Below are 27132 nucleotides of genomic sequence, written 5' to 3' on the forward strand. Positions count from 1 at the left end.
CATTCAGGTCTTTGGAGATGGACTTGTAGCCTTGAGATTGCTCATGCTTCCTCACAATTTGGTTTCTCAAGTCCTCAGACAGGTCTTTGGTCTTCTTTCTTTTCTCCATGCTCAATGTGGTACACACAAGGACACAGGACAGAGGTTGAGTCAACTTTAATCCATGTTAACTGGCTGCAAGTGTGATTTAGTTATTGCCAACACCTGTTAGATGCCACAGGTAAGTTACAGGTGCTGTTAATTACACGAATTAGAGAAGCATCACATGATTTTTCAAACAGTGCCAATACTTTTGTCCACCCCCTTTTTTAGGTTTGGTGTGGAATTATATCCAATTTGGCTTTAGGACAATTCTTTTTGTGTTTTTTTTCATTGAAGACAAATTAAATGAAGATAATAAGACCAAAGAATTTGTGATTGCAATCATTTTCAGGAAGAAACTGAGTATTATCTGACAGAATTGCAGGGGTGCCAATACTTTTGGCCACCACTGTATACACCGTAGACTTCACGATCAGAATAGGGGAAATCTTCATGATAAGCTAATCGATTCCATGCGTGACCCTAGTCTAAGCAATAGCTATGTCTCAGCTCAAAACCAATAAAAAGATTATTTTATTTTAAGAGCATCTGAACCTACATTGCCCTCTTCAGGGTGAAAATACTTTGGTCTGCTTTGGGTAAATTTCTTACATTTTTATTATTTGATTTAAATGCATGCATTTCAATCTAAATATTAATTTTGCAATTGTGATACATTAAATATTTTTCACGGTTCAGCTCTTACAAGCTTTTTGTTTCCCGCTATACTGAACTTTGATGTGGTCTGTGAGTGGAGAAAAACAACAAGGCCACAGCCCCACTATCAGTATTCGGTCAGTATTGTTTCTCAGGAGTGGGAGCCAAAACCAGAGGCACAATCAGAGAAAAGGTATAATAGAAACAAGTCACCAATTCTGCATTTATCACCCACTCCTGGTTTTGGCATAAGGCCACGGCTCCACTATGAGTATTAGGTCAGTATTTTTCTCAGGAGTGGGTGATAAAACCAGGTGAGGAACAATCAGAGAAAAGGTATAATAGCCACAAGTCACCAATTCTGCATTTATCACCCACTCCTGGTTTTGGCATAAGACCCCATCCCCACTATCAGTATTCGGTCAGTATTATTTCTCAGGAGTGGGTGATAAAACCAGGTGAGAAACAATCAGAGAAAAGGTATAATAGCCACAAGTCACCAATTCTGCATTTATCACCCACTCCTGGTTTTGGCATAAGACCCCATCCCCACTATCAGTATTCGGTCAGTATTGTTTCTCAGGAGTGGGTGATAAAACCAGATGAGGAACAATCAGAGAAAAGGTATAATAGAAACAAGTCACCAATTCCGCATTTATCATCCGCTCTTGGGAAAAAAATACTGATAGTGGGGCCGTGGCCTAAGAGTTAAACTCTGTCAGACAAGAAGTGAGCTCACTGACAGATTCTTAGTCAAGTCATTCTACAGCCAGCAATAGACAGTGGCAAAATTTTTAATGAAATCCAATTGCAAAAATTATTTTTAGGCCAAAATACACGCATTTACTCAAGAAGAAACAAAAAAGTTCCCTAAGGGGACGAATGATGTAGTATATTTTACCTTATGCCCTATGTGAGCAGTAATAATGTAGAAACATAATACAACAACCATTTAGTGTCATCTTCAGGAAGACATTTATGAGTGATCAAGTAGGTCTGTGCTTCAACAATGCTCTCATGTTACTTTTATATATTGTTTCTGCAACAACTAAAAATGCCATTATATTTAGCAACTGCAAGAGGTCCCATGCTAAAATAAGGTTTGTTTTCTACTTTAGCAATAGAGGATTTTGTGATAAAGTCACAAAATAGTCCATTATATATACACACAACAGATAAATGCCTTTATCTGCAGATCAGCTAGGCCTTGGTGGGATCGACGGAAAGTGAGGTTGGTTATTGGAGCTTCTTTAAGGTTGTAGGGTAAAAATATCCACATAGCCGTAGAGGACCATTTCTATGTCCATGTTATTCATGATCCAAACAACCTGAAAAGGAAGAAAAAAAGGAGAATTGATACATGAATGTGTAATTTATTCTCATACACACATTACAGTGCATTAGAATCACAAGCACCAACAAGTCCTTGAGGCCTAGTATGTATAGACACACTGGGCTGAAGAGTGGATACTGCTCATTACATCCTACAGTAAAACATCTAGATTGAGTGATCAGTACAGCTAGGTGTTAAATGCCCCTGAAGGTGTCCATATCCTTTTTCACTTGCATACCTGCATTTTTGGCTGAAAGTCATTTTTTTGCAACTGGTTTAAATTAAAAATGCTGCAAAAATTGCACAAATACAGCCACTGTGCTGCACTGTCCATTGCTGACTGCAGAATGATTTTTCTGAGAATCTGTCAGTGAGCTTGCTGGTGGGAGCGTTTGTAGCAGTTCCCTTTCTTCTCCTAGGCTCTTTTCAGCCGATAAAGGACTACAAAGTTTAGCTCAACTTTCTCATGGTCAAAAATCAGCTGAGAGGAGCTCAGAAAACAGAATTTAACCATTAAAAATTCTCCCATCTGAACAAGCTCACTGACCGATTCTCTGCTAACTCATTCTGTAACAAGCAAAACTGTGCAACACAAAGGCTATATTTCTATACAGAATGTGAAAAGTTTCTAGAAAATTGTTGATGAAACACAATGGCAAAAATACATTCATTTAAGTAAATTTAAAAAAAAAGCTGCACACAAAGATGTCCAAGTCTTTTAACCCCTTAAGTCCCGAGGGTGGTTTGCACTTTAATGACCAGGCCAATTTTTACAATTCTGACCACTGTCACTTTATGAGGTAATTACTCTGGAACGCTTCAACGGATCCCCCTGATTCTGAGATTGTTTTTTCGTGACATATTGTTCTTCATGATTGTGGTAAAATTTCTTCAGTATTACTTGCGTTTATTTGTGAAAAAAACGGAAATTTGGCGAAAATTTTGCAATTTTCAAAATTTGAATTTTTATGCCCTTAAATCAGAGAGATATCTTATACAAAATAGTTAATAAATAACATTTCCCACATGTCTACTTTACATCAGCACAATTTTGGAACCAAAATTTTTTTTTGTTAGGGAGCTATAAGGGTTAAAAGTTGACCAGCGATTTCTCATTTTTCCAACAAAATTTACAAAACCATTTTTTTAGGGACCACATCACATTTGAAGTCACTTTGAGAGGTCTTTATGACAGAAAATACCCAAAAGTGACACCATTCTAAAAACTGCACCCCTCAAGGTGCTCAAAACCACATTCAAGAACTTTATTAACCCTTCAGGTGCTTCACAGGAATTTTTGGAATGTGGAAGAAAAAAATGAACATTTAACTTTTTTCACAAAAATGTTACTTTAGACCCAATTTTTTTTATTTTCACAGAGGTAACAAGAAAAAATGGACCCGAAAATTTGTTGTGCAATTTCCCCTGGGCACGCAAATACCCAATATGTGGGGAAAAAGCACTGTTTGGGCGCACGGCAGGGTTCGGAAGGGAAGGAGCGCCATTTGACTTTTTGATTGTAAAATTTGCTTGAATAATTAGCGGACGCCATGTTGTGTTTGGAGAGCCCCTGTGTGCCCAAACATTGGAGCTCCCCCACAAGTGACCCCATTTTGGAAACTAGACCCCCCAAGGCACCTATCTAGATGCATAGTGAGCACTTGGAACCCCCAGGTGCTTCACAAATTGATTCGTAAAAATGAAAAAGTGAAAAAAAACACACTTTCATATTTATGAATCAATTTGTGAAACACCTGGGGGTTCCAAGTGCTCACTATGCATCTAGATAGGTGCCTTGGGGGGTCTAGTTTCCAAAATGGGGTCACTTGTGGGGGAGCTCCAATGTTTGGGCACACAGGGACTCTCCAAATGCAACATGGTATCCGCTAACAAATTGTCGGCTCAAATTGTTAGCAGACATCATGTTGCGTTTGGAGAGCCCGTGATGTGCCTAAACAGTGGAGCTCCCCCACAAGTGACCCCATTTTGGAAACTATACCCCTCAAGGATTTTATTAAGGTGTATAGTGAACATTTTGAACCCAGAGGTACGACACAGAATTTGTTTACATTAGGTCATCATATTGAATAAGTTGTCATTAGTCTTGAGCGCAAGTGCTCGCTACTTGAGTTTGCATCGGGTACTCAGGTATGCACCATGTACAGCGTGTGCTCGAGTGACATGCTCGAGTCCCTGCTCCGCATGTTTCACGGTTATTAGACACCCAAAAAAAACCATGCGGGGATCGCTCGTGCATGGCAGGCAATCGCGGTAAAGTTTTTTTGGCCGCGAAGCATATGGGGCAGAGACTCGAGCATGTCACTCAAATACCCACGATACTCAATGCATACCAGAGCACCCGATGCAAACTCAAGTAGCGAGCACTTGCGCTCAACACTAGTCGCCATATCGTCATCTTTTTTCTTACTTTTGAAAAAAATCACAACCCCATCACAACCCTAACCCCAAACCCAGCCCTAACCCTAGCACAACCCTAACCCCAAACCCTAGCACAACCCTAACCCTAGCACAACCCTAACCCCAAACCCAATCCTAACCCAAGAGTTTATTTTTGACGCCGTTCCTCGTGCGGTATAAGTGATTAGACGACTTTATTCTTTGGGTCGGTGTGATTACAGCAATACCAGAATCATATGGGGATTTTATGACTGACAGCTGTCACACACAAAAAGACACATTTTTTGTAAAATCTAGTTTTTGCATCGCCATATTTTGAGAGCTATAATTTTTCCAGATTTTGGCAGACAGTCATGTGACGGCTCGTTTTTTGCGGGATGAGTTGACGTTGTTATTGGTGCCATTTTCAGGCACGTGACATTTTTTGATCGCTTTCTATTCCGATTTTTGGGAGGCAGAATAAACAAAAACCAACAATTCAGGAATTGTTTTTTTTTTGTTTTTTTTTTTTTTTTATTCTGTTCCGCGTGTGGTAAAATTGATAAGGCAGCTTTATTCTTCGGGTCAGTACGTTTACAGCGGTACCACATTTATATCGTTTTTCTATGTTTTGCACTTTTACATAATAAAAGCAATTTTATAGAAAAAAATATTTTTTAGCATAGCTTTATTCTGAGAGCTATAACTTTTTTATTTTTCGGCTGATGGAGCTGTATGTCAGCTTGTTTTTTGCGGGACGAGATGACGTTTTCAGCGGTACCATTTTTATTTATATTAGTCTTTTTGATCGCGTGTTATTCCATTTTTTATTTGGCGGTATGGTGATAAAGCATTGTTTTGCTTAGTTTTTTTTTTTTTTTTTTTACAATGTTCACTGAAGGGGTTAACTAGTGGGACAGTTTTATAGGTCAGGTTGTTCTGTTCCGGACGCGGCGATACCAAATGTGTACTTTTATTGTTTTTTTTTTTTATAATAATATTTATTGATGGGTACATTATATTTTTATTTTTGGTGGATTATTTTATTTTATTTTTTATATTTTTGCAATTTTTTTTTTTTTTTCCCACTTACTGACAGTTTTTATACTTTATTACTTTGTCCCACTATGGGACTTTCACTTTTTTTTCTCTGATCGCCTGCATGGCACAGGAATGCAGCAGCATCCCTGTGCCATGCAGGCTATCAGCGCTGGACAGGGAGAAGATTGTTTGGAGATGCACTGCGCATGTCCAAACAATCTTCCTGCTGTCTGGTGACCCGGATGTTGTCATGACGACATCGGGTCGTCATGGCAACACCCGGGAAGCCTTTGCAGACAGCGCTGGAAGCCGGAAGAGGAGGTGAGTATCTGCGATCACCTCCCCTTGCCCCCGCAATGCTGCGATCGGCTGCGATCGACTTCGATCGCAGCATCGCAGGGGTTAATGTGCTGGGATCGGTGCAGGACCGCTCCCTGCACATAGTATCGGGTGTCAGCTGTGACAATCAGCTGACACCCGGCGGCGATCGCGCCCGCGATGACGTATTAATACGGGTCTGGCTCTTAAGTCCCAGGGCACAGACGCGTATTAGTACGTCAGATGTTATTAAGGGGTTAAATAAATGTAATTAATACACATACCTGGTGCATGGGGATGTGTATTAATTACATTTATTTATCACTGGATTTTCACTGAGGTTCTTTCTTTCTCATTTCTTTGGCTCTGTTTTCTTTTACTTTTTAGAGAATCCCAATGAATTTCTTAGCATCTGATACTTGCCTATACTGAGTCCAAATCTTCTAGCAAGTGAGTCTCATACCCATTATATATGATTCCTATTATGGTTTATGCAACATTACTATGCCTTTTATTGTCTCCTCTCTCTATAACAACTGAATATTCCCATACGATTAATTGTGTAGGATATATTCTTTCTGTATGATATTCCTGTATTTTTGAATTTATTTGATTTTGATACTTTTTTTTTTCTCTTAGAGAAACCTTGATAAAGACCAATGTAGGTCGAAAACGTTTGGTTTATGGGTTATGCACATGCAATAATTTTTTTGCCGTCAAGGATCTATATATGAATAAACTTATATTTAATATTCAAACTGGAGTGCCGAAGTTTTCTTTTTATATATTGAATTTTTTTCTTCAGAGCACCCTTCTTGTAAGCAGTGAGCCACCCCTCATTTATACTACACAGACTTCTCCATTCTCAGTCCATGAAAATCGGACCAAACTCGGATGTCATCTAAGTGCGGTCTGATGTCTATCTTGCGGTCCCATAGACCTGCATTGACAATTCTGATCAGACACTCAGATCAAAAATAGGACATGTCTCTGATTTGTCCCTCGGTTCGGACATGTGCACAGTTCCATAACACTTGTCCTTATGACATTCTATCTGTGAAAACCACGGATAGCACTCATCCAAGATAAATTGGTCATGTGCCCTTTAGTGATGAACGAGTATGTTCTGTTAACCCTTTCGCCGAGTATGCTCGGGCTGAGCACCGAATAGTTACAGCTGCTCGGTGATGTGTTTGAATCGCTCCCGTGTGCATGATTACATGTGAGGAATGTGTAAGAAATAGACATTCCTCACATGTAGTAAAACTGTCAAACAGTCGCAAATCATGCACACGGGAGTGATTCAAATATATCACCGAGCAGCCGTAAATACTCGGAGCTCGGCCCGAGCATACTCGGCGAAAGGGTTAACAGAACATACTCGCTCAACACTAGTGCCCTTCTAAAGAGAAATTCAACATTAAAAATCATTATGATCTCATGGGAATTCTAACATTAAACTCATACTTGAGACAGATGGCTACAAACTACTAGCCCAACAATAATATACAGGTGCTTCTCACTAAATTAGAATATCATCAAAAAGTTAATTTATTTCAGTTCAATACAAAAAGTGAAACTCATAGAGTCATTACAGAGTGATCTATTTCAAGTGTTTATTTCTGTTAATGTTGATGATTATGGCTTGCAGCCAATGAAAACACAAGTCATTATCTCAGTAAATTAGAATAATTAACAAAACACCTGCAAAGGCTTTCTAAGCGTTTAAAAAGGTCCCTTAGTCTGTTTCAGTAGGCTCCACAATCAAGGGGGAAGACTGCTGACTTGACAGATGTCCAGGAGGCAGTCATTGACATACTCCACAAGGAAGAGTGGAGAGGCCACAATCCAAGCTACTTGAGGTCTAGTGTGAAGTTTCCACAATCAGTGATGGTTTGGGGAGCCATGTCATCTGCTGGTGTAGGTCCACTGTTTTATCAAGACCAAAGTCAGCGCAGCCGTCTACCAGGAGATTTTAGAGCACTTCATGCTTCCCTCTGCCGACAAGCTTTTTGGAGATGGAAATTTCATTCTCCAGCAGGACTTGGCACCAGTCCACACTGCCAAAAGTACCAATACCTGGTTTATAGGGAATCTGTCACCTCCTGGGACTTTTCAGACCGCTAATATTAGCGGTCTGGTGGCTGTGTAATAGCTTTTTTTATTAAATTATTTCTGCTAAGCTTCGCGTCCCCCGGACGCCAAGAAATCCCCGCCTACTAGCTCTATTTCCATACTCCCCCCCCCACCTCCCCTGCACGTCACAGGGCCCTGTGTAAGTATAGATTTACATTTCTATAACCTGTATGCCCATATTAGCAGTCTGAAAAGTCCCAGGGGGTGTCAGATTCACTTTAAAAACAGTATCACTGTGCTTGATTGGCCAGCCAAGTCACCTGACCTTAACCCCATAGAGAATCTATGGGGTATTGTCAAGAGGAAGATGAGACACCAGACCCAACAATGCAGACGAGCTGAAGGCTGCTATCAAAGCCACCTGGGCTTCCATAACACCTCAGCAGTGCCACAGGCTGATCACCTCCATGCCACGCCGCATTGATGCAGTAATTGATGCAAAAGGAGCCAAGACCAAGTATTGAGTGCATTTACTGAACATACATTTCAGTAGGGCAACATTTCGGATTTTAAAAACATTTTTCAAACTGTTATAAAAGTATTCTAATTTACTGAGATAATGACTTTTGTGTTTTCATTGGCTGTAAGCCATAATCATCAACATTAACAGAAATAAACACTTGAAATAGATCACACTGTTTGTAATGACTCTATATAATATGGGTTTCACTCTTTGTATTGAAGAACTGAAAAAAATTAACTTTTTGATGATATTCTAATTTAGTGAGATATCTATTGGACAATTGCACTTGGCTGTAATGTTGAGCAGCACAGCACACAATACTGATGGTGACACAGCTTGGTCGGCAAATATTGGTCTATGCCGCTGCCACATTGCAGCATAATGCAGGTAAATAGGGTCGCATTGCCACTTGGAAGGTACTGCAAGAACGTTGCAAAATACACAACCAGTTGGGATTTTGGGCAACTTGCTGGTCGCTGTACTTTGCCGGTTGCAATGCGACCCCATTCAGCTGCGCTATGCTGCGTTGTACCAGCAGCATAGAGCGATTTTTGGCCGCCTGATCTGTGTCGCAGCCAAAGTTACTGTCTGACCCCAGTCTAACTGTAATAAAGAAATTAATTTAGAACTATTGTTACAGAAAAGAAACACCTTAGTAAAGGTTGAAAAAAAATAAATCCTACTTACACAATCATACAAAACATCATAAATATGTTCCACATGGCGATAAAAATTCTGAAGTAACGTAAACTGAGGAGAAATTCTCGAATATTGTCACCTGAAAAAAAAAAAAAAAAAAAAACATTATTAGTTTGAAGTGGCGCACATACACGGGCTACTGTAGGTGTATACACAGAACATGCCGAAATAAGTTAGTGTCACTCCTGGGACCCCAAGATTGCACCATCACTCCGTGTATTCTCTATAGGACTGGCAGCAATAGCTGCACTCCGCCATATCCAGCAGTCCCATGGAAAATGAATGGAGCACTGGTACACGTGTCAGGAACCAGCTCCATGCAGCTCCCGTTTCTATTGATAGGAGATAATGTCTAAAAATGGGAATAACCCTTTAAAAGTAGTCCAACCCCATGAGTAACACTCATTTTACTAATCCCCTACCAATTCTGTACCAATGCAAAAAAAAAAAAAAAAGCAAAATCAAGATTTTGCCATAAGCCATTGAGCAGAGTCCAGCAAAAGCAGTGTCAAAATAATAAATCCACACCTCGGGTATTTCAGGCCCATGGTCAGGTTGACATCCAGGCATGAAGGAAGGCTGTATAGCGTCCACCTCTCACCGTACATACCGATATATTCAGTATACAGAGCAGGACACAGATATTGTCTTCTGTTTCACCACTGACCAAATGTGCCTAATAATATAGCACAGGAAAATAACACGATTACCGCCCCTCACCAGCCGGATGGGGACGCTTTCCCAATAGGATTATGGTAAGCATGCTTACATCTCATCTGTGAACATCCACTTAATGCAGCAAATGAAAGGGATTTTCAACAGATACATAATGTGCGAAAGCTCTTAGTCCGTCACAAAAATGTAAAGAGAATTCAGGAATCCATGATGTGAGAAGTAATCTGCCATTTCTTCAATATTAGAGCATTTATTTATGATCAGTATACCTAGATAGAAGCCCACTGATAAAATGGCAATCACATTGGAACTGTAGATTATCAGTATTGTACAGGAAGTTTAGGAGGTTAAAGAGTGTGTGATCAGAAAAGGAGTTTTTATGTTGAATATATTTTTTGCAAATATTGGATTTTCTTTATGGGCATATCACCGTCTACTTGGACAGAGGCTGCATGACTGAGTCACACAGGAGAGCTTTCTCGCCATCCAGCTGACAGATCCCTATGTGAGTGATGGATCCTGTGTTACCAGCGGTCTGTAGAGGAGTCACCTGTCATTGGAATCCTGTATGCCTTGATAAGACTGCTGAAGAGGGTTCTGTACACACAAAGTTTTGTGAGATATATATTATATATAGCTATTTATTGTAGATGAGTGGATCGATTTGCGGGAAGCATCCAAGCCAGTGGTACCTGGCGGCTGGACGGGAGGCCGTGAATCTCTCACCTTACAGCATCCCCAGCCAGGGCTGGTGCGACGTCATCTGTGCAACGTAACACATAGATGGATCTGCACAAACTCTGACAAATCAAATGCTGTGACAGGGACATCAGAAGGTAAGAGATTGGCGGGACTCCCATCTATCTGTCAAAAACTATTGACCTGGACCATAGTTCTGCGAATCAATCCACCCATCGATAATCTACACACATTAAACATAAAAACCTGATTTAAACAATGTCATATTCTGATGACACTTTCCCATTAAAATGGAATTTGTCACCTTGTATCTCTACCCTAAAACTTCTTGCACTAACATTTACACACTGGGAATACAATTCATCATTTGTGTCTATCATACAAATGGAAATTACCTCTGCAATTATATAAAAACAACAAAAGGAGATGACATGAGAGGTGTCTGCTGGGTGTTTCAGTGCCAATATTGTAGTGGATGCACAAGATTTTCATGCTGTCTAATTGGCCCCAAATCTTGGGAATTTTGGTGGCCATTCCCTAGGCTCACAGAGAAATGGCCGAACACTGTCTCTACAGTAGTGGTCTCCAACCTGTGGCTCTCCAGATGTCGCAATATTTTGGGAGTGTAACATTTTATACTTTATGGAAAAGAATGCGCCAGGCCTGTTACCCTGCACGGAGGGCTGTGCGCCGGGCCCGGTGTTGAGGGCTGTGTGTGGGGACCATTATTCTGCACGGAGGACTATGTAAAGCCCACTATACTGTGTTGAGGGTTGTGTGAGGATCATAGCTGGGGCATCATACTGCGTTGGAGTCACCACACTTTGCTGGGGAGGGTTAGGGGGGTACATACTGTGCATATACTTTGTTCAAGGGACAACCCCTTTAAGTTTGTTTCCATTTGAAATGGTTCATCGTTATATTTGATGACAAGGAAAAACTTCCTCAATTGTAGACATTTTTTTTTTTTTTTTTTTAATACATATCAAGGATGGCCCGCGACTGATACACGGAGGGCCAAAATTAAAAACTTGGACAGAGTTTGACATCCCTATGTTAGAGCATGCTGAGTGATGTAGTTTTGCAGCAACCAGACAGTGACAAAATCGAGATCTCTGTTACAGGGGATCTTGGAATCTTCTTTATACATTAAAAAGGAACATATCATTAATTATTACCTATTGCTTAAATCAGGTTGTGTTAAATGTATTTTTTAAACATTTTTTTGGAGATTTTTTTTTACCATATCACACACAAAAAAATATATATATAAAAAAAAAGAATAAAAAGTTGAAAACATGAAATTTTCACATTCACCACTGGGGCTATTTTTAGAATCAATGACTTTTCAGCAGTCTCATTCTCTTCACAGGCAGGATTACAATGACAGCTAGCACCTCTATACACAGGATCCACCAATCACAATAGGTGATGTCACAGCTGACCCTGCTCTCTGACCTTTGCACATGCTGAATAAAAGTGGCTATACAAAGATGGGGTCCGAGTCTGTTCATTGTGGCTAATGTACATGTAGATCTCCTGAAACAACTTAATTCATTTACCTTCTGATGACACATTCCTTTAATGGTGGCTGGACAGCATAGCTTTGAGAGGGTCCTAGCAGTCTAAATTTTAGGATAATCTGGGGACCTTCCCACTACGTGTGATACACCCTGAGGAGCATTTATGGCTTTGTAGCTGCACTTTTAACATCACTCATTTTTAGGCTGGCTGGCCAATTTTGGCTCACATCACCAATGTCCTTACCATCAGCATTCACTGTATAGAATATTCTGAGAACTTGTACTCACCTGTAGTGGCTTCTGAGGGATCATCTCCAAACCCCTGGGAGTCTTTCTTCTTTCTGTGTTTAAAAATGGTGAAAACATTGTGTGAATAAGTAAGAAAAGTTCCTATCATTTATCAGAAATCTTCAACCTTCACGCTCAGATGTGCTGCTGTGTGTCAATGCTGGACCAGCCATATGACATTTGTTATTGAAAGCAGTATTAGGCGATGTGCACACGATGTGGATTTAATGGGTTTTTTTCGCTGCAAAACCGCATTAAAATTGCTTGAAATGGGTCTATGGCAGACCTATTACAAGTGATTTTAATGCTTTTTCGCAGAGAAAAAACGCCGCAAAAATGAATTAAATCCGCTTCGTGTGCACATCGCCTAATAACAAATGTCATATGGCTGCTCCAGCAATGCAAATACACATGTGCTGTGAACATCATGCGGAAATTTCCGCTGCGGATTAGCATTGCGGTAAAAACCGCAGCATAACCAATTCTAGTGCGATTCCGCTGCCATTGATTTGCATTGGATCACATAAGAGCCGCATGTATACATGTAGTCATGTGGATCTTATGCGATTAATGTGCGGATGGTACCCGGGTCTGTAGAAGAGGAGACTCTCATCCAACCCAGGTAGCATCGTACCTGCAAGTTAAAAAAAAGAATTCTAAAGTTAAAAATAATAAAAGAAAAAAAAATTAATCCTACTCACTCACCTCTCCGGCGCCCCCAGTCTCCTCCCGGTGACGATGCACTCTCCTCGGCTCCCAGCAATGACGTCATTTAGTCACGCCACCATCACCTGAAAGCTGATGTCATGGAAGGTCCTTCCTTACCGGTACCCGCCACGGAGCCAGCAGCGACGCCAGGAGCAGACCGAGGCCGCCGGAAAGGTGAGTATAAGGTTATTTTTTATGTTCTAATTCTTTCCTTTTTTTTGACATTATGTTGGTCACACTATATAAATCCATGCCGGTTGCATGGACTTATATTGGGTGACCAACTTTCAAGCACTTTTCCAAGTGATGCTAAAAATCGCTTGAAAAAGCGCTCGACAACCCGCATGCGAAAATGCTTGTCCCTGGCGGAAAAAACACATGTACAATCCGCATGTACAATCCGCATGTGTTTTTTCTGCCAGGGAGATGCAGAAACGCTCAGGAAAATATCAGGAGCATTTCTGCATCATGGGCATAGCCTAAGGTTGGTGCAGCACAGTGACTTATGAGACACACGATGATCAGCCATAGATCACTAAGTCAATGCTGTATCATAGCATAATGTAAATTAATATGGTCACATTGTAATTTGCATTGTCATATTCACAGCAATGTGCCTGTCACAAACTATCCATACTTGTTGGATTGTTTCTCCCAAATTGTACACTGGGAAATAACATGATTCTATTAGTGGCGTTTATAAAACAGTGAGCTGTAGAAGTGATCAGCATTTTAATTGGGTTTTAAAAGATTTCTCCATGTACTGCAGTTTGACTGCGTCATGTGCTTCCACTGGAAACACTTATGGTATAGCGACAGTACGGGGGAGCACGGTGGCTCAGTGGTTAACACTGCAGCCTTGCAGCGGTGGGATCCTGGATTCAAAGGCCCATAATGTCTGTAAAGCGCTGTGGCATTAATGGCGCTATATAAGTGAGTAAAATAAATAAATATTGACAGTATGTGTTGTAAATGTCTGCCAGTTAAAGAAGCCCTCCTCCCATCAAAGTTTTTCTCCTCTTAATATATTGCAATCATCATATTATATAGCACTGTGTACTTACAATTGCCCATTTTGCCCTTCTACCCAGCTAATTCTTCTGTTTTCTGTTAGTCAGTTTTTCATCACTTGATGTCATAGATCAGACTATCTCTATGTAGAAACAGGAGGTCAATTTTCCCTGCATGACTCATAAGTCGCTGCAAAGTCCCTGGCAGGGGAAGAGAGAAGTCAGGTTTTGAAGAGGGGAATGATTTTTGCAGGGACAAGAGACTTCCTGTTTCTACATAGAGCAGAGAAAAGAGAAGAATTAACTGGGTAGAAAGGCAAAATTAGCAATTGTAAGTATACAGTGCTATATAATATGATGACTGTAATATATTAAGAAGATAAAAACTTTGATGGGAGGAGTGCTTCTTTAAAGGGAACCTGTCATGTCAGTTGGAGGGTGTAAACAATGTGCATCACTAACACACTTTTTGCATTAAAATCAGTGCTGTAATCTTTTGTAAAAATCGCTTTATGTACTTCTATGTTACTTGCTCGTTTAGTCATAGGGGTTTTCCTTTCCTTATTCAGTCCGGCTTGTCCCGCCCACGGTGTGCGCCAATGTCACATGAATAGGCTTGCTGTGGTCACGCTGATGCTGTGACCCACACTTGCACAATGTGTATTGAACGGTCGCGTGCTGCCGCGATGATCGGCCCCAGCGCGTGCGCAGTTTCCCTCCGGCCCCGTTTGGCTGCGTACTGCGCCGCAGCCTTGTATTGCGCAAGCGACGGTGAGTCACTGAGACTTCCGCTCCTCTGGCAGTACACAGCCAAACGGGGCCGGAGGGAAACAAAGTGCGCTCCATGGGGGCAGGAGGGGAGGCAGAGCAGAGCACATCATAGGGCAGTCACAGGGCCCTGTGACGTGCAGGGGAGGGGGGGGGATATGGTAACTTAGCACAGAGGTGGCGATTTAATGGAATAGTAAGCAGATAGGAGGGGATTTCTTCCCGTCCCCTGGACGCCAAGCATCTGGAAAACAGACTTTATATAACCAGATTTCTCTGCAATCAAACCTCTACTATGGGCCATACAGGTATGTATAGATTTACATTTCTATCACCTGTATGCCCATAGTAGAGGTCTGATATCTCCCAGGGGGTGACACATTCCCTTTGAAGTGTATTTCCAGTTATGCACTATCATATTCATCAATCACTGCTAGAACTTTAGCCCCCCGATAGCAGCACACTGTTGTCCAGCACAGGAGAATAGAATGGAACTGGACAAATGGAGACAGCACAGACCCCAACTGCTATTGAGGGCAAAACGGCTAATGCAAGAAAACAACCCAGGATTCTAGTGCAGGCCCTGCACCAGAACAGTTTTTCTGCTGGGGGTAGACATACATTATACTCATGCACATTACCCCTAGCAGATTATCTATGAGGAGAACTTACAATTTGAAGTTCAGCACCGCTCCAGCATTCACCAATAGTGTCCTGTTATAGAGGAACGACAAAAGAAGAGATTACTACTGTAATACACAAGACCACTTCACTTTCTATAATAATAGTAATAAAGTCTATAATACAGGTAGTGAAGGTTTTCAAACACATAAGGCATTCTTTAGCTCAAGACTTCTGCCTTAAGGGAATTTTGTGACATCAGAAAATTACCTATCGTTTAACCACTTCGCACCAGAGCCTGTTTTTGCCTTCGTGACCAGGCCAATTTTTACAATTCTGACCACTGTCACTTTATGAGGTAATTACTCTGGAACGCTTCAACGGATCCCCCTGATTCTGAGACTGTTTTTTCGTGACATATTGTACATCATGATAGTGGTAAAATTTCTTCGATATAACTTACGTTTATTTGTGAAAAAAAATCGTAAATTTGGCGAAAATTTTGCAATTTTCTAACTTTGAATTTTCATGCCCTTAAATCAGAGAGATATGTCACACAAAATAGTTAATAAATAACATTTCCCACATGTCTACTTTACATCAGCACAATTTTGGAACCAAAACTTTTTTTTGTTAGGGAGCTATAAGGGTTAAAAGTTGACCAGCGATTTCTCATTTTTCCAACAAAATTTACAAAAACATTTTTTTTAGGGACCACATCATATTTGAAGTCACTTTTAGGGGTCTTTATGACAGAAAATACCAAAAAGTGACACCATTCTAAAAACTGCACCCCTCAAGGTGCTCAAAACCACATTCAAGAAGTTTATTAACCCTTCAGATGCTTCACAGGAATTTTTGGAATGTGGAAGAAAAAAAATTAACATTTAACTTTTTTCACAAAAATGTTACTTTAGACCCAATTTTTTCTATTTTCACAGGGGTAACAGGAAAAAATGGACCCCAAATTTTTTTGTGCAATTTCTCTTGAGCGTGCTGATACCCCATATGTGAGGGAAAACCACTGTTTGGGCGCACGGCAGGGCTCGGAAGGGAAGGAGCGCCATTAGACTTTTTGAATATAAAATTTGTCTGAATAATTAGCGGACGCCATGTTGCGTTTGGAGAGCTTCTGATGTGTCTAAACAGTGGAAACCCCCCACAAGTGACACCATTTTGGAAACTAGACCCCTTAGGGAACTTATCTAGATGTGTGGTGAGCACCTTGAACCCCAAGGTGCTTCACAGAAGTTTATAATATTGAGCTGTAAAAATAAAATTTTCACATTTTTCATCCCTTAATTTTGCATTATCATAAGGGTAACAGGAGAAATTGCACCATGAAATTTGTTGTGCAATTTCTCCTGAGTACGCCGATACCCCATATGTGGGGGAAAACCACTGTTTTGGTGTACGGCAGGGTTCGGAAGAGAAAGGAGAGCTATGTTGGCTGGGATAGGCAGCAGACACCATGTCACATTTGAAGAGTCGCTGACATGCCGAAACAGCAGAAACCCCCACAAGTGACCACATTTTGTAAACTACACCTCTCAAGGAATTCATCTAGGGAAGTAGTGAGTATTTTTTAAATTTTTTAATTTATACCATTGGGCAGTGAAAAAAGCATAATTATATTTTTACCACAAAAAAATGTTTTACCCTCAGATTTTACATTTTCACACAGGGCAATGGGTAAAAATGGTGCCGAAATATGTCACACAATTTCTTCTAAAAGTGGCAATACCCCATATGTGGCTGTATCGTACCGCTCAGCCATACGGCGAGATCTGGGGGGACAGAGTGCTATTTGACAATTGGAGAACAAATTATTGTAGAATAGGCATTTGGATTTGGGAGCACAAAATTTTCTGAATTTCTTTTGGGGGGCAAGGGCCATTTCGCTTTTCCAGAGCCTTTCTGCTACCAGTAACTTGGAAGTCCCTTATATTTTTAACAGATGACAGACCTGAGTGGGGACTAGCTTTTTTTGAGGACTGAGTTGAAGCTTTTATTGGGAACATTTTATGTAACATTTATCCGGTGCTCTAGGCTGAGCACTTACATCGGGGTTTCCATCTAAATTTCCAAGTGATGTAATTCAGATGAAACCCCTGCGGGATCCATTCACTGTAATGAGGCAGCAGAGTTACTCTGGACTCCGTCTGGCCTCTGTTTAAGCAGTGTCCTTTTTTTCAGAAGTGCACAAAACGGGCCAACCGCACTTTTATGCACGCCTAAAACAAATGACACCGTGGGATCCCAGGCTAGACGGCGTCCACAGTGGTCTATATCTGCCTCATTACAGGGAATCTTCCGTCATGGGTTCTGTCTGAAACACGTATTTCAGAGATTTACACGGAAATTCTGGTGTAAGTGCTCAGCACAGAGCGCAGGATAAATGTGAGCAGAGCCTTACTGCGATCTTTCGGAGACATAATAAACAAATCAGTAGCAGGTGAAGAATTGGTTTTATTTATTTTTTACGCCGCTCCTCGTGCGGTATAAGTGATGAGATTACTTTATTCTTCGGGTCGGTGCGATTACAGAGATACCTGATTTATATCGGGTTTTATGACTGACAGCTGTCACACACTAAAAGACGCTTTTTTTTGCAAAATCTAGTTTTTGCATCACCATATTTTGAGAGCTATAATTTTTCCATATTTCGGCCGACAGTCATGTGATGGCTTGTTTTTTGCGGGACGAGTTGACATTTTTATTGGTACCATTTTTGGGTACGTGACATTTTTTGATCGCTTTCTATTCCGTTTTTTGGGAGGTAAAATTAACAAAAACCAATTCAGGAATTGTTCTTTGAGGTTTTTTTTATGCCTTTCTGCGTGTGGTAAAAGTGATCAGGCAGCGTTATTCTTCGGGTCAGTACATTTACAGCGATACTACACTTACTGTATATTTTTTTATGTTTTGGCGCTTTTACACAATAAAACAAATTTATAGAAAAAAATATTTTTTTTGCATTGCTTTATTCTGAGCACTATAACTTTTTTATTTTTCGACTGATGGAGCTGTATGGCGGCTTGTTTTTTGCGGAACAAGATGACGTTTTCAGAGGTACCATTTTTTTTTCTATTTTGCTTTTTGATCGCATTTTTTTCCACTTTTTGTTTGGCGATATGATGAAAAAGCATATTTTTTTGCTCCGTTTTTTATTTATTTTTATTACGGTGTGCACAGAAGGAGTTAATTAGTGTGACAGTTTTATAGCTCGGGTTGTTTTGGACGCGGCGATACCAAATATGTGTTCTTTTTTTGGTTTTGTAAAAATATACGGATTTATTGGTTTAATATTTTATTTATTTATTTTTATTTATTTTGTGATTTTTTTTTTTAACAGTTTAAAAACTTTTTTTTACATTTTTACTTAGTCCCTGTATGGGACATTAATTTTTATTTTTCTGATCACTGATCTCATGTAATGTAATAGACATGTATTACATTACATGAGATCTTCCCTGTTTCAGGCAGTCTCCTGTCTGGCTCAGCTTTCAGGCTGAGCCAGACAGGACACCATATATGGCAGAGCTGGAGGCGGTCATGTGACCTCCAGCTGCCATAGCAACCCCAGGTCCTGAAAGGAATCGGAGGTAAGTAAGACGACCCCCTCTCCTCCTGCTGTCTCCTATATGCCGCGATCACTATAGATCGCAGCATATAGAAGACAGCAAAGGGTTAACATCACTGGGACCTGATCCAATCAGGTCCCGATGATGTTCCCTGTCAGAGCTATCGCTCTGCACCGGAATTGCAGCGCTTGCAGGACCCTGGGGGTCCTGAGCGCTGCGAGACCACCCACCGTTTTTAAACGTCCGCGCTGCACAGAGCCCAGGCAGCGCGGACGTTTATGTACAGTGGGCGGTCGGGAACCGGTTAAAAAGAACCTGTCAAAAATGTTAACCCCCAACCCTCCCTACCCTAAACCATTAATAGGATTTTGTAGCCCTTTATAAGATAATTTAAGACAGTCCATTTCTTTATGACTCCAGCAGCAAGAAATTACATTTTGAAGATGTGTCTGAAAGTGCATTGGGGTGGGACAGTGCACTTACAGCTTCTCAGCTTCCACTATATTCCTACAGAGCAATACTCCCTCCCGGCTGACTGACAGGTTGTTTGTGCTGGTACACTGGCCACTAACCTGCCGGGGGAGGTTACATATGTTTCCTACTACGTAGGAAACATAAGCTATCGAAACTTGTAATCCCAGTGAGTGGAAGTGTCCCAGAAGGCACTGTATGAATCAAGAAAACAAAAAAACTATATGCGCCGGGACAGAAATGGCAACTCCAACTATTAAGACATAATACGTTTTATTAAATACAATGGATATAAATAATCCCAGCAATACAGACACAAAATGGTTTAAGATTGGTGGGTATCTCAACAGTATAAGGCATAATATATGTCATCACAAAAAAAGTATAAAGAAATATTTTTTTAATTCAATAGAATGTGTACAAGTTAAAGTTCGATAATAGTTAAACATATGTTTGGTGGGTGATCTTTCTGTAAGTCATGATATACCTATTTTTACCTGTTATTTTTGTGTGGGATATATTTTTATTAGCATGCAATACAAAAAAAAAAAAAAAAAAAGAGCATGGACAGTACCTCCAAAAAAATCATACGTTTATCTAATGCCTCTCGGCAAAAATATACATAACTGAACATGAGGTTCTTAGTTTAACATTCTGAAGCCCACTGCCACGTCAAGGCGAACCTCTCAGTGGGTCCTAACATTTCCTGCCTAAAAAGGAGTAGCACCGTGCGCCAACCACCGTCGCAGCTGCAATCCACCAGCAGGGCGGGCGGCCTGGTACCTCATGGCGCCCATGCTGCAAGACTAAGTCCCCCATGACTCCAGAACACGCCGCCCCACAAGCACAAAACCACAGCAACAATGGCCGACACACTGCACCAACACCACATGAAAGGAGTATTGTGACTCACCTTCCTCAAGCTCTCAAATGAGACAAAAATAATCTGGACCCTCTTTGCAGTCTCCTGCTAATTAAAATCACCTGTGCCAAATGGGAGGAATGCACATCCAAAGAAAAGGACCGATCATGCAAAAATATATATAACTGAACATAAAAGTTCAGGACCCACTGAGAGGTTCGCAGTGACGTCGCAGTGGGCTTCATACAGTCTGATCAGAATGTTTAACTAAGAACCTCATGTTCAGTTTTATATATTTTTGCCGAGAGGCAATAGATCAATGTATGTTTTTGGAGGTGCTGTCCATTCTCTTTTTCAGCATATTTTTATTAGTGTATTTGCATGGTGCACCTTTTTGCATATATAATTTTTCTATATCTATACACGTTGTAAGATGGCTGCAGGACAAGTCCTAGAGGGGAAATATGTATCATCAAGGTTGGTAGCTTCGGTGATGTAAACCCGGAAATGCATGCTCCAGCACACGTAGTGCTGAGAGGGATAATAGGCGTGCCAGAGCTGGGTTTTACGAGCAGTCATAAGAGATGGGAGGGAATGGCTGCTCACATATCCCCACCCCCAGGGGCGTGCCTCTTGTAACTATAAAATGGAGACCAAGTGTCTCATTCAGTGTCTGTGGCTGGAGGTGTGGAGACCTTCAGCGTGTTTGTGCTAAAGGACACTGACTGAACGGGCGAACCTGCAGCACTGTATGGACTGTTTATTTTCTGTCTTGTTACTTTATGCCAGATGAGGCGGTTGTTTTGTTTACTACTAAAGTGCGGTTTATGAAGGTATAATAAACCTGCCTTCGACATTTTTAAAGAAACAGCTTCCTGTGTCTACCGCCAATGCAGCTGAGTGAGTAAAACCCTACAACGTTTAAATATTAGCAAACTTTGACTTATACACATTCTATTGAAATATGTGTGCAAAATAAGAGAGTATAGAAATAATTAAATTATATATGCAAAAAAGTGCCCAGTGCAAAAAATATATGTGTGTGTGTGTGTGTGTGTATATATATATATATGATACAAAAGGCCATAAGAGGGTAAATGGACCTGGTAGTTATCAAAGCATGTCCTAAATAATTGCCTGCCTCTTCTTCCACCAGCTCCGGGGGTACTGCGATGGGGATCCCATGTACCCCTTTGTACGCCAACCTATTCCTGAGCTGGTGGGAAGAAACTACAGCTTTTAGGGATCATATGTGGTGGTGCCAATTCATTGGACTATGGTATAGGTATATTGATGAAATTTTTATTTTTTGGTCTGGGACAAGTGACCAGTTTCTCAAGTTTGTCAGTGAGCTAAATATGAATGAAATTCACAGCAGAATTTAATCTTTGTCAATTACCTTTCCTTGGTGTACTAATCAAAAAAGAGCGGGATGGCACTTGGGGCACAATGATTTATCGCAAACCCTCAAGCACCATCACCCTACACCTCTAAAAGAGGGAATACCTAAAGGCCATTTTTTGTGTCTTATGAGGAATTGTTCAAACATCACGGGCTTTAACATGTAAGCATTGGACATGACCACCAGGATTAGGGGAAAAGGGTATCTACAGTATATTCTAGATTCCACACAATCACATGCAGAAAAACAGGATAGACAATCAATCCTCCACACAAAACCTAGAGGACGAGAAAAGATGGGATAATACGAGTCATAGGAACCTCCGACAATCCAAGTGATCAAACCTATGGTATCCTCAGGCAACAATGACATACTCCTGGCTGACCCGCACCTGAAGAATGCAATTGCATCGTCCCCTACTGTAACTTTCAGGAAAGGACGGTCAATTAGGGATCTATAAAAAAAAAAAAAAAAAGAAAAAAACTGCACCCATGAGGACTGGAGAATCTGCAGATTCTGTGGTGAATGGTGCTTATGCAATTGGATGAGGCAATGCAAGTCTTTCCCAAGGGCCTATAGAGGTAGAACCTTATTTCAGAGGGATTTTTCCAACTGCAAAGCCTCTGGTCTGATATACGTGGCGATGGTCACACCAGAGTTCTGCGTAAACATCTTAATAAGTACGGTATTTTTGCACATGTCCTTATTGCTAAAAAATATTGCAACTTTTATCGTTTACACACCAGTCCTGACCAGCTATGCTAATATGGGTGTGCATTGGAAGGATGGGCTTGGTCACGCCTGCCTGTCAGATTCACTATAAGTTACACCCCTGAGGTTGTGCACCAGCCCCTGGAGACAGCGCACACTGAGTATTAAACATGCACAATTCATTAAGCGACGTACATGGCGTGACTGTACTCCAGCAAGAACTTCATTAAGACTGTGTACGTTACGCCAGACTTAATGAATCGTCCCAAATGGTTTTTAAGACGTCAACGCACCTGTCAATGTTTTCCACGATGAACAAGTTACTTTTCATCACTTCATGGTTTCTGAACCCTGAAGCAGTTAAAAGATGTACACAGCCACTTTACATTGCAGTGCATCAAGTTCATTTTTGTGAAACTTTTAGGCCACGGCCCCACTATCAGTATCCAGTCAGTATTTTTTCCCAGGAGTGGGTGATAATGAAGAATTGGTGACTTGTTGCTATTATACCTTTTCTCTGATTGTTTCTCACCTGGTTTTATCACCCACTCCTGAGAAACAATACTGACCGAATACTGATAGTGGGGCTGTGGCCTTAGGAGGATTTCAGGTGCATAGCTTTATAGCGTAGTATGTGAAATCTCTGCTTATACTACAACTGGGTGTTTCTTCAGAGGTTGTTCTCTGGAGACATGCGTTTTCACCTCTCTTTCCAAGACTCTGCTGACCTGTGATTGCAGCATCTGGGAGGGGTGAAGACAAACATACCCAGAAAAGACTGAAGAAATACCTAGTTGGACTGCAAGCAGAGATTTCACATACTGCGCTGCAAAAGCAACAAATCTGAATCTCTGCAATGCAGCTACACAGCTCAAAAAAAGATTAAAAAAAAACTGGCAGAATCAGGGACCTCAGGGGTATTTAACCCCTTAATGACCGCCATAACGCATTTTTAGGGCGGCAGTTAAGGGTACTTATGCCTCAGCGCCGCTCTTTCACGGCGCTTTAGAATAAGTGAATAGTGCCACCTGGTAGTGGCAATACCCATGGGTGTTAGCTGTCTGTGACAGCTGACACCCTGCAGTATGGCCCTAGCTGGATTCGATGCTGATCAGGGCTGATTAACCTCTTAAATACTGATGTCAATCGTGACAGCGCTATTTAAGTGGTTACAAGGGGGTTGCAAGACCCCCTTAGTAACCATCGGACCCCTGCGAGGAGAATCGCAGGTCCCGACAGTTACCATGGTACCCTGAGATCATGCCTGTGAGACCAAAAAGGTGGGTCTCACAGGCTGACTCAGTGATTCACTGACAGATCTCATGCACTGCAGTACCGGAGTACTGCAGTGTATGAGATCAGTGATCAAACTGAAAATTACCCATGTCCTACAGTGGGACTTAGTGGGGAAAAAAAAAAAAAATTGTAAAAAACATAAAAAAAAAAATAAAAAAAAGTGCACACAATTTACTAAAATCTATGTAGCCACTTAAAATGCAGCGTTTGTGATAAAAAATAAAACGTACACAATTGGTATCGCCGCGTCCAGAACGACCCGCTCTATAAAACTGCCACGTTTAGTCTGTTTGGCGAACGTAAGAAATAAAAAAAACACTCCAAAAAATGATGCTTTTTCATCATACTGACTCACAAAGAAGTGAATAAAAAGTCGTATGTAAAGAGATATACCGAAATAAAAACGCCAAACAGTACCGCAAAAACAAGCCAGAATATGGCTCATTCTGCAAAAAATATAGAAGTTACAGCTCTCAGAATGCGACAATGCAAAATCTAATTCTTTTTTGTAAAATATTGTTTTTAGTCTGTAAAAATAGCAAAGCATAAAAAAACAATAGAAATCTGATATCGCTGTAATCGTACCGACCTGGCGGACAAATCAGTCATCACTTTCACTGCACGGTGAACGACGTAAAAAAATAAAAACAATAATTGAATTGCTGGTTTCTGTGCCCCAAAATGGTCTAAAAAAAAATCGGCAACTCGTCCACCCAAAACTAAGCCATCACACAGCGCCGTCCACCCAAAACTAAGCCATCACACAGCGCCGTCCACCCAAAACTAAGCCATCACACAGCGCCGTCCACCCAAAACTAAGCCATCACACAGCGCCGTCCACCCAAAACTAAGCCATCACACAGCGCCGTCCACCCAAAACTAAGCCATCACACAGCGCCGTCCACCCAAAACTAAGCCATCACACAGCGCCGTCCACCCAAAACTAAGCCATCACACAGCGCCGTCCACCCAAAACTAAGCCATCACACCGCGCCGTCCACCCAAAACTAAGCCATCACACCGCGCCGTCCACCCAAAACTAAGCCATCACACCGCGCCGTCCACCCAAAACTAAGCCATCACACCGCGCCGTCCACCCAAAACTAAGCCATCACACCGCGCCGTCCACCCAAAACTAAGCCATCACACCGCGCCGTCCACCCAAAACTAAGCCATCACACCGCGCCGTCCACCCAAAACTAAGCCATCACACCGCGCCGTCCACCCAAAACTAAGCCATCACACCGCGCCGTCCACCCAAAACTAAGCCATCACACCGCGCCGTCCACCCAAAACTAAGCCATCACACCGCGCCGTCCACCCAAAACTAAGCCATCACACCGCGCCGTCCACCCAAAACTAAGCCATCACACCGCGCCGTCCACCCAAAACTAAGCCATCACACCGCGCCGTCCACCCAAAACTAAGCCATCACACCGCGCCGTCCACCCAAAACTAAGCCATCACACCGCGCCGTCCACCCAAAACTAAGCCATCACACCGCGCCGTCCACCCAAAACTAAGCCATCATACAGCGCCGTCCACCCAAAACTAAGCCATCATACAGCGCCGTCCACCTAAAACTAAGCCATCATACAGCGCCGTCCACCCAAAACTAAGCCATCACACAGCGCCGTCCACCCAAAACTAAGCCATCACACAGCGCCGTCCACCCAAAACTAAGCCATCACACAGCGCCGTCCACCCAAAACTAAGCCATCATACAGCGCCGTCCACCTAAAACTAAGCCATCATACAGCGCCGTCCACCCAAAACTAAGCCATCATACAGCGCCGTCCACCTAAAACTAAGCCATCATACAGCGCCGTCCACCCAAAACTAAGCCATCACACAGCGCCGTCCACCCAAAACTAAGCCATCACACAGCGCCGTCCACCCAAAACTAAGCCATCACACAGCGCCGTCCACCCAAAACTAAGCCATCACACCGCGCCGTCCACCCAAAACTAAGCCATCACACCGCGCCGTCCACCTAAAACTAAGCCATCATACAGCGCTGTCCACCCAAAACTAAGCCATCATACAGCGCCGTCCACCTAAAACTAAGCCATCATACAGCGCTGTTTACCAAAAGAATAAAAGTTACAGCTCTATCAGAGGAAGAATTAAAATAATCTGTATATAAAGACATGAATTGGTGACAGTGGGAAGGGTTAAGGATCTCCCCGATATGTCTGTGCAGTGCACAGGAGCCCTCGGCTGCAGTGTGCTACATCAGAGCTGCCATCGTCCTGTGTAAACACGTGACGTCATACAGAGCCAGGGTCCCGTCCTGTGCCCGCTCTTACCCGAACAGCAATAGGTCCCCGATCATCCTGCCACCACAGCAGCAGCAGCCAGCTCACCGGTCACACACACTTCCGCCTTCCGGCGGCCAAGTACAGCCAATCAGCGTGCAGCCCCGAGCTCCCTTACGTTTGTGACACTGGAGCCCGCTTCATATGACGTCACGGCCTCCACAGAAATGGCAACATCCATCGGAAGGCGGCAATTCCGCGCTGCTTTATTCTGGGTGTGCTGTTCCAGTCTTCGCCACTAGAGGGCGGTGTGGTGTAAAGCGATAACAAGTGAGACCGTAGTTATGAAAGCCAGTGCGAGCAGCAGCCAATCACATCACTGCTTTCTATTTTAATGCGCACGTGAAAGTAGCTGGAGGAATCGGATTGGTTGCAGGAGGATTGCTGAATCCGCTCACGTGTTGTTATTAGACACTATCGTCCAATGTCCATGGGCTGTGGCCGGGATTATTCACCTTAAGTGCAGTACTAGGCACAGCCTGGGGACATGAGTGGCGCGCTAATGAAGCAGCCAATTAGAATGTTTCTGCTTTCGTTTTTCCTTCCCCTTCCAAGAGTCATAACACTTTCATTTCTATGACACTAGCAGTATGAAGACTTGTTTTTTCAATGCCACTCTTCCTTTTACCATGTAATGTACTGAAAAATGGGGGGGGGGGCCCTCTGCAGTTCTGTCATATCTGTGTTGGGCATTGTGTGGTGACTGGCCGTGTGACTCTCCAGGTCAGTATCATTACAGCAATACTAATCTTATGGTTTTTTATGTTTTAAGTGGTTTAAAAAATGTAAAACTTTGGAAAAAAATAATTGTCTTACGTCCCCATTTTTTGAGACACGTGTCTGCTGAGCCGAGACATAATGGCGGCAAACTGTCATGGTGGTCTCGCCGGTCAGCAGGCCGTCCTCAGCAGAATAAAAAGAGGAATGTTGTGGAACGGATGCAGGATAAGCCCCTCTCAATAAGCAATGTCCAGACTCGCTTTTACTGGAGCAGTTGATAATGATGATCGCCCACGATGCAGAAGTGCTCCGGATTTTTCCTGAGCGTTTCTACATCTCCCTGCGGATTGT

General features: G+C 42.0%; 1 protein-coding gene across 2 annotated transcripts; it reads right to left on the bottom strand.

Annotated features, from left to right (window-relative positions):
• Nucleotides 1-1689: 1689 nt before the first annotated feature.
• On the bottom strand, nucleotides 1690-26309 carry SMIM7 (small integral membrane protein 7). 2 transcript variants are annotated; one of them, XM_073655980.1, is made up of 5 exons: nucleotides 26180-26309; nucleotides 15469-15510; nucleotides 12311-12363; nucleotides 9114-9204; nucleotides 1690-2066 (listed from the first exon to the last, which is right to left on the bottom strand). In XM_073655980.1, exons 1-5 carry the CDS (start codon nucleotides 26203-26205, stop codon nucleotides 2051-2053), a joined length of 228 nt encoding a protein of 75 aa, XP_073512081.1. In that variant the 5' UTR covers nucleotides 26206-26309; the 3' UTR covers nucleotides 1690-2050. The 2 variants fall into 2 exon arrangements, with proteins under 2 accessions (XP_073512081.1, XP_073512009.1); XM_073655908.1 differs by having other exon boundaries at nucleotides 26053-26190.
• Nucleotides 26310-27132: the final 823 nt, after the last annotated feature.

This window comes from Phyllobates terribilis, unplaced genomic scaffold, assembly GCF_046119375.1.
Source record: "Phyllobates terribilis strain yellow unplaced genomic scaffold, ASM4611937v1 Scaffold_1__5_contigs__length_1240528914, whole genome shotgun sequence".
In the NCBI taxonomy this organism is placed as follows: Eukaryota; Metazoa; Chordata; class Amphibia; order Anura; family Dendrobatidae; genus Phyllobates; species Phyllobates terribilis.